This window comes from Thalassophryne amazonica, chromosome 11 (assembly GCF_902500255.1).
Source record: "Thalassophryne amazonica chromosome 11, fThaAma1.1, whole genome shotgun sequence".
NCBI lineage: Eukaryota > Metazoa > Chordata > Actinopteri > Batrachoidiformes > Batrachoididae > Thalassophryne > Thalassophryne amazonica.
Window position 1 is genome coordinate 37576588 of NC_047113.1, and position 18624 is coordinate 37595211.

Consider the following 18624-nt stretch of genomic DNA (forward strand, 5'->3'; position numbering starts at 1 on the left):
TAGTTATGGACAAAGTTTGAAGAGCCGAATAAAAATAAGTTTAGTTCAACATTTCAACAGAAATAAAGTGGGATGTGAAGCAATATCTTTTTAAAATGTAATTTCTTAGCTCGGCATTACTGGGTCAGTTTGGAGTTCTAGCTTTAAAATCAGGTGAATTAGGATGAGGAAAGCCAAAAAATGTGGTTAAAAGCAAAGGTGAAAATGTGCAAAAGAAAATAAAAATACAATACACATTAAACAGTACAACAAAATTGAGGGAGATCGAGGTTAAACAGTAATTAAAAACCCTCCAGAATGCATCGCTGAACATCAAATCCAAAATTTTCCTGGGACCGGTTTAGGTCCCAGACCCCTTGTCAATAAAGGTCCACTTTCCCAAAAAGCTCCCCCCATTCCTGAGATTTTAATTGGTATTGAATTATGTAAATGTTCTAGAAAACCTGTCCCCTTAATGTGTTTATCCTGAAGAATTTAAATAATGTGTAGGTTAATGTCTTTCTATATATGCTATGATGCTGCATTAGAAAAGAGCAGCAAAAATGGTTAGTGAGTGAAATAAAATCTTGTTCAGCAGCAGAACAATTTCCTGTTTATTTAGCTGTCTCCACCTTGTTTTACTTTAAACTTGAGGATGTGATTGCAAAAGGGTTTCTATAAAAAGGTAAATGGTAAATGGCTTATGATTTGGCCATGAAAGAAATTTTCAGTCAGAAGATTTTTTTTTTTTAATTTGTCAAGGGAGTCATATGGGTCATTGACATATTTCACATCAAAAAATTATAGTAATAGATTTGTTCGTTTGGAAATGGCCATTTTTATGTCAAAAACAGCCAGTTTGGATATTTGAACCCAAATTTTTAAAAAACTGTCCGATAACTTTTCTTTGAATTTAACAAGATCACATTGTTTCCATCCCAAAATTATTTGCATAGATTCATTCATTTGGAAATGGCAGCCATTTTTATGCCAAAAATGGCATTTTGCCTTGGGCTTTAATTGAGCCGGTAAGCCACTGATTTAGGGTTGCAGTTGAACATTGTAACTGGGTCTTTTTAGTAACTGAGCTCACCTGAGTAGGCCTGTTTCACAATTCTAATTTGTTACAATTGTTATGGTTTTATTCTAGCTGCTCCAGGCATCAGTAGTTTTCTGAATAGACCCTTCATTGGGTCTCACTCTTTTACTCTATGGTAAAATTTCTCATTCACAGAGCCAGAGATCTGCGGACGCAAAGGTCTGTAGACTTTATTTGTGTCACTTAAATAGCATGCCCTTCTTCTTAACTAACTCCCTTTTTTCCACTGTTCCACCCTGTGTTTTTGTTATATGTGCATTAGGGGCCAGAGCACTGTGACTAAACTTTCAGCTTTATTCTGGCTTGTTTTGGGGCATTGTTTGACATTTCTGCTTAAATGTAATATTTGCTCATCTCTGCAATGAACAGCTGGTAGCATGGAAATATCTGATTTGCGCTTTCTTTAATGTAGTCTTCAGGATTGGCTCCCTCCCCCATTTCCTTACGAGTTGGTAAATAAAGTAATTTGAATTCCATGAGATGATGTGGAATTCAAATAATCCATTTGCTGAATTTCATCCCCTTGCTTGGGAATATTTTAAGTTTATTTTACTTGTGAGGTTGTTGTGCTCTGGTCCTTAAATTGTGGGAGATGAGTTTTAGTGAAGGGCAGCTACCGTGCATCTGGAAAGTATTCACAGCACTTCACTTTTTCCACATTTTATGTTACAGCCTTATTCCAAAATGCATGAAAGTCAATTTTTTTCCTCAGAATTTGACACACGATACCCCATAACGATAATGTAAAAAAAAAAATACATATATATATATATATATATATATATATATATATATATATATGCAAATTTATTAAAATAATTTATTAAACTAAGGAATAACTAAAATAAGTATTCACAGCCTTTGCTGTGAGACACAAAATTGAGCTCCGGTGTATCCTGTTTCTACTAAGCATCCTTAAGGTGTTTATACAGCTTAATTGGAGTCCACCTGGGGTAAAATCAGTTGATTGGACATAATTTAGAAAGGCACACATCTGTCTACATATAAGGTCCCACAGCTGACAGTGCATGTCAGAGCATAAACCAAGCTTGAAGCCAAAGGAATTGTCTGTAGACCTCTGAGACAGGATTGTCTTGAGGCACAAATCTGGGGAAGGGCACAGAAACATTTCTGCTGCTTTGAAGGCCCCAATGAGCGCAGTTACCTCTGTCATCCATAAGTGGAAGAAGTTCAGATCCAACAGGACTCTTTCTAGAGCTGGCTCCCCGTCTAAACTGAGTGATCAGGGAGGTGACCAAGAACTCGATGGTCACTCTGTCAAAGCTCCTGCATTCCTCTGTGGAGAGAGGAGAACCTTCCAGAAGGACAACCATCTCTGCAGCAATCCACCAATTAGGCCTGTATGATAGAGTGGCCAGACGGAAGACACTTTCAAGTAAAAGGCACACGGCATCCCACCTGGAGTTTGCCAAAAGGCACCTGAAGGACTCTCGGACCATGAGAAACAAAATTCTGTGGTCTGAGGCGGCAAAGATTGAACTCTTTGGAGTCATGTTTGGGGGAAACCAGGCATCATCCCTACAGTGAAGCATGGTGGTGGCAGCTTCATGCTGTGGGGATGTTCCTCAGTGGCAGGAACTGGGAGACTAGTCAGGATTGAGTGAAAAATGAATGCAGCAAAGTACAGAGACATCCTACATGAAAACCTGCTTCAGAGCGCTCTTGACCCCAAGACTGGGGTGACAGTTCATCTTTCAGCAGGACAATGGCCTGCAGCACACAGCCAAGATATCAAAGGAGTGGCTTCAGGACAGCTCTAACCCTAACCCTAACTGCCCCAAGATAGGTGCATCATATTCAAGCAGTATTTGCCCTAAGTATTGAGATATTCCATAATCCTTTGCACACCAGAGAGTTGTTGCAGCCTCTTGCTGCAGCTGATGAAAAGAAATAAAAATGTACATTTTGGTTGTATAATGTTCATTTACAATTGCCGTCATGTGGATTCTCTCTGTACTGTTTAAACTGCAGCAACTCTCTGGCATGTAAAGGATTATGGGTTAGGGTTTGAGTATCTGGGTGCCAGTAGATGGCAGTGTTCTATGCATTGTGGCCCCAGTTACATCAGACGGTTGTCTAATCACAACTTGACCTTTGGCTTTTGCAAATGGCTTTTTTTTTTTTTACATATGAAAAAATGGCATATTTTACAAAAGCACATTATATGTAAACACCAACACACACACATCACAATAATGTGTTGGTTTTTACATAGAATGAATGAGTCAACCAATCACTCTTAACGGAGGCTCATTTTACCCATAATCCCTTTGGCATCTGTGTGTGTTTGTTTCAAAGCTTCAGAATTAGTGCATTATTTAAAATTAAAACTTTGTACAAATGACAGAATTGTCATTAATGGAGTTATTCTATCCGGATTAATATGATTTATAACTCAAAACCGTAAGTCAAAACTGCTTTATTTTCCAAGATCTCTGCCTTGCGACGGGATTGCTGTATGCTGTTAAGAAATAATGACTTTTGTTTATTGATTTATTTATTTTTTGTGGCAACCTGGTGGTCAGGCCCCTTTTGCTGGGGTAGATTTGAGCTTAGCGCATCTCTACTGCTTCACTGTTGCAAAATATGTAGCAAACAGGAGCTTCCAGCATTGAGCAGGACGCACAAAGACAGAAGTGGTGACTCATTGTTTGGGTTTGTGATCGTGGTGTTAAAACTCAAAATCAGCTTGTTAGTAGTTGAGAGTGTACCGGAGACAATACTGAAAGTTACTGGTTAGCTGTAGCTTCCGATAAAATTTTGGGTGGTTTATCGGTTCAGCTTTATAAAAGATAACGTTTCAGTTAACTGATTAGCTGTTATCAAAACTAACTTTTTGGTTAGCAAGCACCCCCCCCCCCCCCAAAAAAAACCCCACTTTTTTCATGTTGTCATTATGGGATGTTGTGAGTACAATTTTGAGGGGAAAAGTGAATTTTTGAATAAGACACATAAGAAAAAACACATAACAAAATATGGACAAAGTGAAGCGCTGTCAGTACTTTCTGGATACACTGTAGAATGGCCATCTCTGTTCCCGTCATTCATCACAATATTTTATTTTAAACACACACACCACAACAAATATTTAGTTATGTAGAAAGGTTTTTGTTAATTTATTCAAGCGATCAGATAATGTAGTGTGAATACAGGTACATTGACCACCATATTACATTATTTACAGATTTAAAATGCACATGGTTAGTTACTAATGGAAATGTATTTTTTGTTAAGTAGCATTGAGCGAGATGAGGGTTAAGGTCAGACATGAATAACCACTAAGACCTTCCTGAATTTTAGTTCCCATTTATTATATCTTGAAATTAGACATAAATCTGTTCTGTAAGCAGTCACATGTATTCTGTGTTCACTGTTTCTGGTTGTAAATGTGAACGCTGTGCCAGTAGATGTGATTGTGCAGTGTGTCGCTTGTCCTTTGAGTGGTTCTCAACTGGTCCAGTCACAAGTCAAAACTAATCATTATGTTCTTTGTGATGCATCTTTTAATAATTAGTTTTTTTTATTTATTTATTTTTTCAATTAAGCAAGTCAGTCAGTGACCTAGACTTGCCATACTGGTCATTTTGATGCTGGGCCCAAAATATAGAATAGAAAAACATGAAAACCAAACCTTCCTTGATACCAATTATTTTGGTTCATTCTGCTCACCTTGGACATAGTAGAACTGGTCCTAAGAGGGGTAATCTATCATAACATATACCTACCTTTCCACTGAAGGAACTATGGCCTGACTGCTGTTTTTGCATTTACCGAAGTGAAACAAAGCTCTTTATTTAACATTGCTTGTTTGTACCAGGCTGAAACAAGCTTGGTCTTTCTCATTGGTCTGCTCTTATGTATGTCAGTGAAACAAAATTAAATATTGAGCGAACAACTATAAATAAAGTAGTTGTTTTGTATAAATAGTTATCAAGCGGATCAAAATCCCATAACAGAAGAGCAGTGTTCAATCAAGTCAATGTTTTTATAATTTCTCTGTCAGAAAAGATGAACACAGATTAATAACTGCATCTTAACATTATGAGTAGCCATAATAAGGCTGTGATGGGCCTGTTGCAGGGACCAAGTGGCTGCACTGAAGCCTGTTTTACACCAAATGTGTTTAGTGTGTTTGTTTTGGGGGTGGGATTGGGAGCGGGGAGCTAATCTTTTAAAATCTAGATAGACCCTGTAGGTTGTAGACCCCTTTGTGACTTTTGTTGAGGAGCGTTTAAAAAAGTGAAGATAGGAAAATTGATTTATTGTAACCATTCCCGTAGAAGCCCATTTTTAAACATTCAACTTAAGATTGGAAAATTCTACAGCTAGCCAGGCCCCTGTAGTCGGTGCGGACCAAGGTAGCTTAGCCGCCGTTAGTTCCCCCCTGGCAGATCCCGAGCAGCCGGGAAAGCAGGCCGACTGGGTGACTGTGAGGAGGAAGCGTAGCCCTAAACAGAAGCCCCGTGTACACCGCCAACCCGTTCACATCTCCAACCGTTTTTCCCCACTCAACGACACACCCGCCGAGGATCAAACTCTGGTTATTGGCGACTCTGTTTTGAGAAATGTGAAGTTAGCGACACCAGCAACCATAGTCAATTGTCTTCCGGGGGCCAGAGCAGGCGACATCGAAGGAAATTTGAAACTGCTGGCTAAGGCTAAGCATAAATTTGGTAAGATTGTAATTCACGTCGGCAGTAATGACACCCGGTTACGCCAATCGGAGGTCACTAAAATTAACATTAAATCGGTGTGTAACTTTGCAAAAACAATGTCGGACTCTGTAGTTTTCTCTGGGCCCCTCCCCAATCGGACCGGGAGTGACATGTTTAGCCGCATGTTCTCCTTGAATTGCTGGCTGTCTGAGTGGTGTCCAAAAAATGAGGTGGGCTTCATAGATAATTGGCAAAGCTTCTGGGGAAAACCTGGTCTTGTTAGGAGAGACGGCATCCATCCCACTTTGGATGGAGCAGCTCTCATTTCTACACTCAACAAAAATATAAACGCAACACTTTTGGTTTTGCTCCCATTTTGTATGAGATGAACTCAAAGATCTAAAACTTTTTCCACATACACAATATCACCATTTCTCTCAAATATTGTTCACAAACCAGTCTAAATCTGTGATAATGAGCACTTCTCCTTTGCTGAGATAATCCATCCCACCTCACAGGTGTGCCATATCAGGATGCTGATTAGACACCATGATTAGTGCACAGGTGTGCCTTAGACTGCCCACAATAAAAGGCCACTCTGAAAGGTGCAGTTTTATCACACAGCACAATGCCACAGATGTCGCAAGATTTGAGGGAGCGTGCAATTGGCATGCTGACAGCAGGAATGTCAACCAGAGCTGTTGCTCGTGTATTGAATGTTCATTTCTCTACCATAAGCCGTCTCCAAAGTCGTTTCAGAGAATTTGGCAGTACATCCAACCAGCCTCACAACCGCAGACCACGTGTAACCACACCAGCCCAGGACCTCCACATTCAGCATGTTCACCTCCAAGATCGTCTGAGACCAGCCACTCCGACAGCTGCTGGAACAATCGCTTTGCATAACCAAAGAATTTTTGCACAAACTGTCAGAAACCGTCTCAGGGAAGCTCATCTGCATGCTCGTCGTCCTCATCGGGGTCTCGACCTGACTCCAGTTCGTCGTCGTAACCGACTTGAGTGGGCAAATACTCACATTCGCTGGCGTTTGGCACGTTGGAGAGGTGTTCTCTTCACGGATGATGCGAAGGAGATGTGTTGCACTGCATGAGGAAAATGGTGGTCACACCAGATACTGACTGGTATCCCCCCCCCAATAAAACAAAACTGCACCTTTCAGAGTGGCCTTTTATTGTGGGCAGTCTAAGGCACACCTGTGCACTAATCATGGTGTCTAATCAGCATCCTGATATGGCACACCTGTGAGGTGGGATGGATTATCTCAGCAAAGGAGAAGTGCTCATTATCACAGATTTCGACTGGTTTGTGAACAATATTTGAGGGAAATGGTGATATTGTGTATGTGGAAAAAGTTTTAGATCTTTGAGTTCATCTCATACAAAATGGGAGCAAAACCAAAAGTGTTGCGTTTATATTTATGTTGAATATAGAAATCTGGCCAATTTTCTTAAATCCTCCAAACCGTGACTATCCAGGGTTGGGACCAGGAAGCAGAGTTGTAGTCTTACACACCTCTCTGCAGCTTCTCTCCCCCTGCCATCCCCTCATTACCCCATCCCCGTAGAGACGGTGCCTGCTCCCAGACTACCAATAACCAGCAAAAATCTATTTAAGCATAAAATTCAAAAGAAAAAATAATATAGCACCTTCAACTGCACCACAGACTAAAACAGTTAAATGTGGTCTATTAAACATTAGGTCTCTCTCTTCTAAGTCCTGTTGGTAAATGATATAATAATTGATCAACATATTGATTTATTCTGCCTTACAGAAACCTGGTTACAGCAGGATGAATATGTTAGTTTAAATGAGTCAACACCCCGAGTCACACTAACTGTCAGAATGCTCGTAGCACGGGCCGGGGCGGAGGATTAGCAGCAATCTTCCATTCCAGCTTATTAATTAATCAAAAACCCAGACAGAGCTTTAATTCATTTGAAAGCTTGACTCTTAGTCTTGTCCATCCAAATTGGAAGTCCCAAAAACCAGTTTTATTTGTTATTATCTATCGTCCACCTGGTCGTTACTGTGAGTTTCTCTGTGAATTTTCAGACCTTTTGTCTGACTTAGTGCTTAGCTCAGATAAGATAATTATAGTGGGCGATTTTAACATCCACACAGATGCTGAGAATGACAGCCTTAACACTGCATTTAATCTATTATTAGACTCTATTGGCTTTGCTCAAAAAGTAAATGAGTCCACCCACCACTTTAATCATATCTTAGATCTTGTTCTGACTTATGGTATGGAAATAGAAGACTTAACAGTATTCCCTGAAAACTCCCTTCTGTCTGATCATTTCTTAATAACATTTACATTTACTCTGATGGACTACCCAGCAGTGGGGAATAAGTTTCATTACACTAGAAGTCTTTCAGAAAGCGCTGTAACTAGGTTTAAGGATATGATTCCTTCTTTATGTTCTCTAATGCCATATACCAACACAGTGCAGGGTAGCTACCTAAACTCTGTAAGTGAGATAGAGTATCTCGTCAATAGTTTTACATCCTCATTGAAGACAACTTTGGATGCTGTAGCTCCTCTAAAAAAGAGAGCTTTAAATCAGAAGTGCCTGACTCCGTGGTATAACTCACAAACTCGTAGCTTAAAGCAGATAACCCGTAAGTTGGAGAGGAAATGGCGTCTCACTAATTTAGAAGATCTTCACTTAGCCTGGAAAAAGAGACTGTTGCTCTATAAAAAAGCCCTCCGTAAAGCTAGGACATCTTTCTACTCATCACTAATTGAAGAAAATAAGAACAACCCCAGGTTTCTTTTCAGCACTGTAGCCAGGCTGACAAAGAGTCAGAGCTCTATTGAGCTGAGTATTCCATTAACTTTAACTAGTAATGACTTCATGACTTTCTTTGCTAACAAAATTTTAACTATTAGAGAAAAAATTACTCATAACCATCCCAAAGATTGTTCTGTCTGAGTTATTTTCATTAGTTACTTCATCCAAACCATCAACATGTTTATTAGACCCATTCCTACCAGGCTGCTCAAGGAAGCCCTACCATTATTTAATGCTTCGATCTTAAATATGATCAATCTATCTTTGTTAGTTGGCTATGTACCACAGGCTTTTAAGGTGGCAGTAATTAAACCATTACTTAAAAAGCCATCACTTGACCCAGCTATCTTAGCTAATTATAGGCCAATCTCCAACCTTCCTTTTCTCTCAAAAATTCTTGAAAGGGTAGTTGTAAAACAGCTAACTGATCATCTGCAGAGGAATGGTCTATTTGAAGAGTTTGAGTCAGGTTTTAGAATTCATCATAGTACAGAAACAGCATTAGTGAAGGTTACAAATGATCTTCTTATGGCCTCGGACAGTGGACTCATCTCTGTGCTTGTTCTGTTAGACCTCAGTGCTGCTTTTGATACTGTTGACCATAAAATTTTATTACAGAGATTAGAGCATGCCATAGGTATTAAAGGCACTGCGCTGCGGTGGTTTGAATCATATTTGTCTAATAGATTACAATTTGTTCATGTAAATGGGGAATCTTCTTCACAGACTAAAGTTAATTATGGAGTTCCACAAGGTTCTGTGCTAGGACCAATTTTATTCACTTTATACATGCTTCCCTTAGGCAGTATTATTAGACGGTATTGCTTAAATTTTCATTGTTACGCAGATGATACCCAGCTTTATCTATCCATGAAGCCAGAGGACACACACCAATTAGCTAAACTGCAGGATTGTCTTACAGACATAAAGACATGGATGACCTCTAATTTCCTGCTTTTAAACTCAGATAAAACTGAAGTTATTGTACTTGGCCCCACAAATCTTAGAAACATGGTGTCTAACCAGATCCTTACTGTGGATGGCATTACCCTGACCTCTAGTAATACTGTGAGAAATCTTGGAGTCATTTTTGATCAGGATATGTCATTCAAAGTGCATATTAAACAAATATGTAGGACTGCTTTTTTGCATTTACGCAATATCTCTAAAATCAGAAAGGTCTTGTCTCAGAGTGATGCTGAAAAACTAATTCATGCATTTATTTCCTCTAGGCTGGACTATTGTAATTCATTATTATCAGGTTGTCCTAAAAGTTCCCTAAAAAAGCCTTCAGTTAATTCAAAATGCTGCAGCTAGAGTACTGACGGGGACTAGAAGGAGAGAGCATATCTCACCCATATTGGCCTCTCTTCATTGGCTTCCTGTTAATTCTAGAATAGAATTTAAAATTCTTCTTCTTAATTATAAGGTTTTGAATAATCAGGTCCCATCTTATCTTAGGGACCTCGTAGTACCATATCACCCCAATAGAGCGCTTCGCTCTCAGACTGCAGGCTTACTTGTAGTTCCTAGGGTTTGTAAGAGTAGAATGGGAGGCAGAGCCTTCAGCTTTCAGGCTCCTCTCCTGTGGAACCAGCTCCCAATTCAGATCAGGGAGACAGACACCCTCTCTACTTTTAAGATTAGGCTTAAAACTTTCCTTTTTGCTAAAGCTTATAGTTAGGGCTGGATCAGGTGACCCTGAACCATCCCTTAGTTATGCTGCTATAGATGTAGACTGCTGGGGGGTTCCCATGATGCACTGTTTCTTTCTCTTTTTGCTCTGTATGCACCACTCTGCATTTAATCATTAGTGATCGATCTCTGCTCCCCTCCACAGCATGTCTTTTTCCTGGTTCTCTCCCTCAGCCCCAACCAGTCCCAGCAGAAGACTGCCCCTCCCTGAGCCTGGTTCTGCTGGAGGTTTCTTCCTGTTAAAAGGGAGTTTTTCCTTCCCACTGTAGCCAAGTGCTTGCTCACAGGGGGTCGTTTTGACCGTTGGGGTTTTACATAATTATTGTATGGCCTTGCCTTACAATATAAAGCGCCTTGGGGCAACTGTTTGTTGTGATTTGGCGCTATATAAAAAAATTGATTGATTGATTGATTGAGATTAGAAATAAACATGTTTACAGCCTGGTACTAAAAAGGGTTTTGGTCTCTGTAGATAGTTTCCACCTCCATGATAACTGTATGGGGGTGAATTTTTTTCTGACTTCTTTGTTTAAGAAGTTTTAATTAATAAAATTCTGTTTTGTTGTGGGCTTGGTTGCTTTGACTGACGGCAGCTATGTCCATCAACGAGTCCTCTCGTAATCTCTGACCGAAATGGAGCCACTTGATTTTGTGTCTGGAGTATTTTATTACAAACACCTGGAATAATCTGTTTTGCTGTGCGGTAAAACATCCTAACAGATTATCTAAGACATTCCTGTTGTAATATTCATACAGAGTTAAACTCGTCTTATTTAATATTGTATGCTAACAGTGTTAGCAACTTTAACAGCTGCCGGTATTTCAGCTTAATGCACGAGTACTGAGGAAATACCACAGCACAGTCCCCAAAACTATGTATTAATAACAAACACCCAAACTGAGGTTAGCTGTTAGCTTGTGCTTTGGACTCGTGAGGGGGGTGTGTTCAGGCATTTTCCCTCGCACACCTTTTTAAGACCTTAGCATGAGAGCCCGAGTGTACTCACACTGGCGGTGATAACATCCAGCTTCTTGGAGAGAAGGTTCCAAATATTTGCATTATTCACCCACCCCTGCTTTGAAGAACTTGTAGTTGTCCAGTTTCTCCATGAGGTACACCATGATGTTGCTGAACTCCAAGGCCAGCAGTGTCACTCCAGGTGCAGTCAACAAAGAAAACATCACGCCCGTTGCTGTGTATGGGTCACAAGCACCCAAAACAGCCATTTTTGTCCTTGTACCGCTGTAATTCAGCACCAGAAAGATGCCTGGTATGATCGTGTACTCCACTATCGGGTTCAGACATGATGAGTTCATCTCTAAGCTTGTCCCACACTTCGCAGTACGTATGTTGTTTCTCATGTAAATCCTGGAAGCACTGCGCATGGCCGGCAACATAGTAACTTGGGAGTGGCTGGGTCACGTGAATGCAATAGGTCTATAGAAAGCCAGTGGTTGAAGTCATGCAGGCTCTGTCCAACAGTCTATGGATGGTGTTTGTTTCTGTGCTTGTTATAGATTATTTTTTACCAAAAGTAATAAATTCTCATGAGTGCCACACTTCACTATTGCACTGTGCAGAGCTGAACAACATTGGGGAAACCGCTATGTTGTGTTATTTTGTTGTGTTAGTACTCAACCTTTTAATCAAACTACTCTGTTCTTCTGAACAATGTCTTGAACGTCCCATTTTCCTCAGGCTTTCAAAGAGAAAAGCATGTTCAACAGGTGCTGGCTTCATCCTTAAATAGGGGACACCTGAATCACACCTGTTTGTTCCAAAAAATTGACGAACTCACTGACTGAATGCCACACTACTATTATTGTGAACACCCCCTTTTCTACTTTTTTTTTTTTTACTAACAGTCCAATTTCATAGCCTTAAGAGTGTGCATATCATGAATGGTCTTGTTGGATTTGTGAGAATCTGCTGAATCTACTGGTACCTTGTTTCCCATGTAATAATAAGAAATATACTCAAACCTGGATTAATCTTTTTAGCCACATAGCACTACTATTATTCTTAACACTACTGTGTGTATGTGTGTGTATATATATATATATATATATATATATATATATATATATATATATGTGTGTGTCAATATAAAATAATTTATTTTTAATTGTCTTGTCATGGTGCAACACTTGGGGCACTGGCATAACTGGCCTCAGTTTTCATTTTATTTTTGTAGTCTTCTTTCAGTCAGGATATCAGATGCATCTGTTTTTTTTTGTTATTTTTCCCTGGCTTTTTCTTTTTTTTTGGTGCATTTTTATTTTGCATTTTATCAGTCACATGTCTTGAAAATGATGACACCTTGTTCATATCATATCTGGCCCTAAAGAGAAAACCACTGAAATGCCACTCCTGGTTTTAATGCATATGTTGCATCCAATGTTTTCATCTTAAATGTGCATTAATATTAAGCTACATATCACAAATGTAGCATGATTGTGATTTGGCCTTTGTTGGTGAATGCCATACAGACTTCAGTACAGAGGCAGGAGACTCTACTTTGACTTGTTGAAAAGCTTCTGTGTGTTTTGATTTCCCATAATACTTTTCTGTACATTACCCAGAGGCCATGCAGATGTGCAGCAAAAAAAGGCTCCTTGATAAATCATTGTCATTTTTCCCTGCTTTCTCTGGTGGAGAAAACCTTTTTAAATCAGGCACTAGTTCCTATGATGGAAAGGCACTTATTGTGGGTGAAGTTTTAGTCCCTGAAAGTTTAACACTTTAAAATTTTATTTGCTGTTGAAATTGATTCATTATTTATTTGACGGAAAGCATGTTTGATAAACATTTATCTTTTCTATTCAACTTTCCAACATAATGACAGCAGATTGAGAAACTGTCTGATTGAAGTCATGTGGTAGAAATGACACAGTTCTGTGGCATCACCAGGAAAATGTCTCTTTTGTCATGCTTTGCATTGCAGATAAATGCTAAACTGGATAGTTTAGGGAAAAAGATCAATGGGCAGTCTCATTGTTGCCTAAAATGAACGATCTCCCTCAAGACCACTGCAAGTTTCAGGAATTTAATTTTAAGTACCAGATTGAACTGAAGCCAGGGTGATCAAGGTAAAACAAATAAAATTTCTCCATTTGAGTTTTGTGGTTTTGAAAATTCTTTCCATTAATGAGCTCTGTGATCAATAAGACGAGTATGGTCCCTTTAACTGATTAACTGGTGATCAAAATAGTTGGTTGATTCTTCTGCAATTGGCTAATTAGTCAGCTTGGATCACATTAAAAATATAAATATCAGTAGGTCCCTTTGGCTGCTCCCTTGTTTTCACTTTGGGTTGCCACAGCAGATCTGAGGTGGATCTGTATGTTGATTTGCCACAAGTTCTGGTTGAATGCCCTTCCTGATGCAAACACGTATTGGAGAATGGGCAATGGTGGGCTTGAATTGGGAGCCTTCCAGAGTGGAAATAAGTGCACTTAACTGCTTGGCCACATGTAATTCATCTGTAGAATTGCTCTAAATTGCATGTAGTTGTTCAAACCCTAGCTATTTTAATAGGCCTCATAGCAGCTAGCCTCATAGCTTGACCATGATTATGTTACATCTGGCAAATTAACTGTTCACTTAGACACAGTTCCTCTTTTTCTCAGTTTTTTTTTTTTTTTTCCTTTCGGTGGGGGGTCAAATGGGAGTTAACAACTCAGTCGCTTGGTGTGTTGGTGTGGACAAGAAATGGGACAGGAAAGAGCAATAAATATTCCTTTTGGGCAACTTCAAAATCACAGTGAACATTTGTCTATGTTTATATGTATTGTATTCACAGTTCTACATCTTGAAAAGGACCTGTGACCCACTATTGGTGGTATCCCACCATTTGAGAACTATGGCTGCTTTTTTTTTCTCTAAATAGTATTTAATTTACAGGTTGTTAACTTGGCTATTTTAAGACTGTGTGTTTTAAAAAAAATTGGAAATAGTCCAAAATATTCTTAAAGGAAAAGAAAACCCACTGATAAAATACAGCTGGAAAGATAGACTGTGCTACAAACTAATGACTGATCAATGAAAATAAGGAGCTCTTACAACTGAAATATGCGTCTCGAAAGTCGGCATTTAAGCAGAACTTGACGATTTCATAAATCCGTCATTGACACAATTTTAGCCATTCATAAAACAACCCTAATTGCTTGTGGCGCTGCTGTGATGTAGTATGAACACGGAAAGCCACACGTGGTGAACATGCGCTGATGTACAAGTCCTCTCGCTCTCTTTCTCACTCTCTCTCCCTCCCTCCTGCTCCTTTGCTCTCTCTGTCTCTCCCTCTCTGTTTTCCTGCTGAGCAAATACGAAGTCTTTCAACTGTAAAATAAACTAAATTGATCAGTGCTTACGTGAGTAAATGGGTGTAAACACTGAAGGATTTTGGTGGTTTTCCAGTTCAGCGGGGAGAAAGTGAATCTCTGATCGACTGTTCTCTTTAGCTGTGCTCCGATTGAGCTACGGCTGTGAAGCTGCGAAGCCTCGAGCTACGAAGCCTCAGCTCCGAGTAAGCTGAAGCTTCACAGGCGCAACTCTGAGTGCTGCGCCTGTGAAGCTGCTGATTTTCAGTAACAGTTCAGTTCATTTTTCAGAAAATTCATGCTCTGGGACACAGACCAAGAGCTGGGCGGAAATTTGCCGTAAACGGCTCGCCTTGAGCGCAGAAACCTCCCCCCACTCCCCCTCCTCTCCTGCTGCTCAGCAGTAAACAGAGCAGGCAGCATGACAGAGGTTTCTCTTCAGTATCGCAAAATCCTGCAGGTTGGATCGGGAAATTTCAGTCCGCGAATTACGTCTGTATCGGAACCCGATACCGATGTTGATTGCTGCTTACGTGCTTTGCCCCTTCTATACTGAAGGGTGACACTAGAGAGTTGTGAACCTATGTGCCCATGTGACGTCACACATCGCTGTTATAGCAGCTAACAAGGCTGCCTGCTGGTGGCTTTAGACCAGCCATACAAAAATGCTCTTAACCTTAACACAAATGATCACATGTGCCTGCAATTTTTCATATGGGCTCTCAATAAATTATCAGTGGGTTTTCTTTTCCTTTAAACTGGGATTTGCTCCATTGATTGTCATCAGTGGAACATGAAGCAAAGACATTAGCATTGGTAGTCATGGCTTCAGTCCTAATTTAAAGGAAAGCTTTGTGAAATGCTCTCATTTATCAGATGGTTGTTGACCTTTTGATGCCCTCCCTGTTCATGTTCATGGCTGTTTGGTTCTCTAGAGGTCATGACCACCATCGAGGAAGGTGATGTGGATCAAATGACAAAGAGACGAGTGTATGAGGGAAAGGAGAAGCCTGGAGCACTTTGGCACATTTATGCTGCCAAAGATGCTGAGAAGATCAGAGAGCTTCTTCGCAAGGTGAGCAGACAGATGTTAAACATTCAAGATGACATTTGATTGTTTTATGATTCATTCTTTTTTTGGGGGGGGGGGGGGGGGGGTGCTGGACTGGCATGATTTTTCTCCATTTTCTCTTTTGTTCATCCAAAGAAAATGATCTTTTTTTTTTATTATTAATTTTGATTGTCAAGTTGATGTGACAATGACTTGATTCATTGCGATGCACATAAATGCTGCATGATGCATTGATGCTTCACTTTGGTCTATGTGCATAGACCAAAGTGAAGTCAGTCCTACATGAGCACACATTTACACAGGCGATGGAAGCAGAGGAACCCCCCCCCCAGTTTTTAGAATTTAGAATCCATGAATGATAGTCCCGCATGTACAAATATGGATAAGCTGTTAAAGTATTGGAAATAAATTCATTATGGATCATTAAAAATACTTGGCTTTGAAAAGTAACTAGTAGTCACATATTAGGGTATCGATACCATTCACTTGGCGTGCTTTGCAGTATTGCGATAAATGAAGAGAATTCCTGTTGTTTAAATTATTCAATTATATCTGTTCATCATATGTCAGGTGGGAGAGGAGCAGGGCCAGGAGAATCCTCCAGACCATGACCCCATTCATGACCAGAGCTGGTACCTGGATCAGGTGCTCCGGCGCAGGCTGTATGAGGAGTATGGTGTTCAGGGCTGGTCCATTTTACAGTTCTTGGGAGATTCTGTCTTTATCCCAGCAGGAGCTCCTCACCAGGTCACACATAGTTCTACTAACCGAACCTTTTATATATATATATATATACACACACACACACACACTTTTGTGTTATGTTAAAAATCTCAACTGTCTTCCATGTATATATGCCCTGACATTTGAGTTCTGTGTGATTTTCTTATATGAGCTGGTCTTCCTATCTTTATTCACAGGTTCACAACCTGTACAGTTGTATCAAGGTGGCAGAGGACTTTGTTTCTCCTGAACATGTGAGGCACTGTTTTAGGCTAACACAGGAGTTCAGACATCTGTCCACTACTCACACAAACCACGAAGACAAGTTACAGGTCAGTGCTCATGCTAATGAATGCTACAGTGGCCTTTGTTGACTATCAGCAGTTTATGTAGCATTTGTACAGAAATAATTGCTGTAGAGTTTAATTAAAATACTGATGACAATGTGTTCTGTGCACACTTTGTTGTTGCCATATTGATTAATAAGTCCTGTTGTTGTACCAAACATAACCCAAAAGTTCCTGTAACCACGGTAAGGGTGCTATCACACCAACCTTGTTTGGTCTGAACATTGAGATAATTTCAGTTGGATGTGAACCTAAATAACAAGTGTGAAAATGACCTCTGTCCGTGTTCCCGACCAAGGGATCAAAATTTTGTCCAACCTAAAGAGATGCTCTGTCTGGATCAAACTGAACAAATGTCTGTTTTGTTTGCAGTGTGAAAACACTTTTTGATTGTTCAGACTTTTGGGCCAATTAACAGGAAGTTGAGGCAGGTTATCACCCATTAACAGAGTGAAAAACTGCCAGTTTTTTTAATTAATTGAATTATGCAACAGAATTTTGCCATTTTTGCACAACATTGTTAAAACAAGAAGATCTGGCTCCAGTGGTTGCTTAAAATTTCAAGTTTTTCGGAGGTTGTAGCTTCATTCTTTTCCGGAACAGCAAATTATTCATGTTTGATTAAAACTAAATTACTCTTTTGCACTTTAATAGCCCATCTATCTCACCCCCCCCCCCCCCCAAAAAAAAACCCTAAATAAATAAATAAAATAAAACTAGTTCCGTGTTGTCCTTGTTGCTGCAGGATGTGGAAAAAGTTTAAATTTTAAGTTTTGATGGCAAGTGCTACTGGTAAAAAAAAAAAAAAAAAAACACCATAATAATAATGTTTTCTCTTTTTCATTGAAATATTGCATGCTCTCACTCAAACCTCTGCCATTGCACTCAAATAGTCCCTGCTCAATCACAAATTTGCTGTTCTTGTTCAAAGCTGTACATTTGCACGCCGATACACTGCTACTTGCACAGATTTCTTGTGCTCCAACTTAAATTCCTCCTGCTCATGATCAAGCTGTGCGTCCTCAAAAGTTCTCCTCAGCTCTCTGCTCTTTCTCTTGGATTTTTGTGATACAACCCTGCCAAAACTATCTTAACTAAGAGAATGTCAGATATAGTGCTGATCAGTGAAGCTATCCTTGAGGGTGCGCTCACTTTCCTTCTTTACGGTGCTCCTTACGAGCGAGTATTGTTTCATTGTTTATTGCTTTTTCCTTACCACTGCTGCTCTGGGGATTAGTAATGTCTGGTTCACACAGCAAGATAATTAGGCTGATATCGGACCCGATCTTCCCCTTCCGACAATCTTATGGATGCCCCAACAATCGTGATGATGCTAAAGATAATCTTATCAGATAATCCTGCCGTGTGTGGTGTGTTAAGAGCACTCTGATCTGTTCGGAAGGATGTCAGGAGCACACAGCCTGCTGAATGTGGCATGCAGTCAATAAGAACGCAAGGTGACGGACGCACGGAGCGGGAAATAAAATCAAAACGGCTGTTCTGACTTACCAGAAAGTCCGGTGGTTGCGCTGTCTCCACTCCTTTTAAAGAAAGCCTTTTTCTTTTTGTATTGTTTTTTCCCCTGTTTTAAATAGTCCACAAAGTATCTCCATTTGTTTATTCTGAGGTCACGTTTAATCTCGAGAGATTTTGCGAGATTTATTGTCTGACCTGGGAATGCTGGTGTGTGGTGTGTTTTTACCGTGTGGCTGAACACCACACACTGTACGACCAAATCTGTTAGATCTATGATTTTTTTTTTTTTTTTATCTCCATGTATGTGGTCTCTCGGGTTTTGGAAACCTACAGATAATTTTAAAATCCTGCCATGTGAACCAGTTTTAAGGTTAGAACTTACTTGTGTGAAGCGCCTTGAGGCAACTCTGTTGTGATTTGG

The 18624-nt window shown here is 39.9% G+C and overlaps 1 protein-coding gene across 2 annotated transcripts in view; it reads left to right on the plus strand.

Moving 5' to 3' along the window:
- kdm3b (lysine (K)-specific demethylase 3B) overlaps positions 1 to 18624 on the plus strand; it is a 79391-nt gene that overhangs the window by 59103 nt on the left and 1664 nt on the right. Inside the window, exons 21-24 of one of the 2 annotated variants that reach the window (XM_034181224.1) lie at positions 1214 to 1237; positions 15521 to 15660; positions 16228 to 16404; positions 16578 to 16712. In XM_034181224.1, coding sequence (XP_034037115.1) covers positions 1214 to 1237; positions 15521 to 15660; positions 16228 to 16404; positions 16578 to 16712 — 476 coding nt within the window. The remainder of the gene's footprint in view (positions 1 to 1213; positions 1238 to 15520; positions 15661 to 16227; positions 16405 to 16577; positions 16713 to 18624) is intronic. The other variant, XM_034181225.1, reaches the window with a different exon arrangement.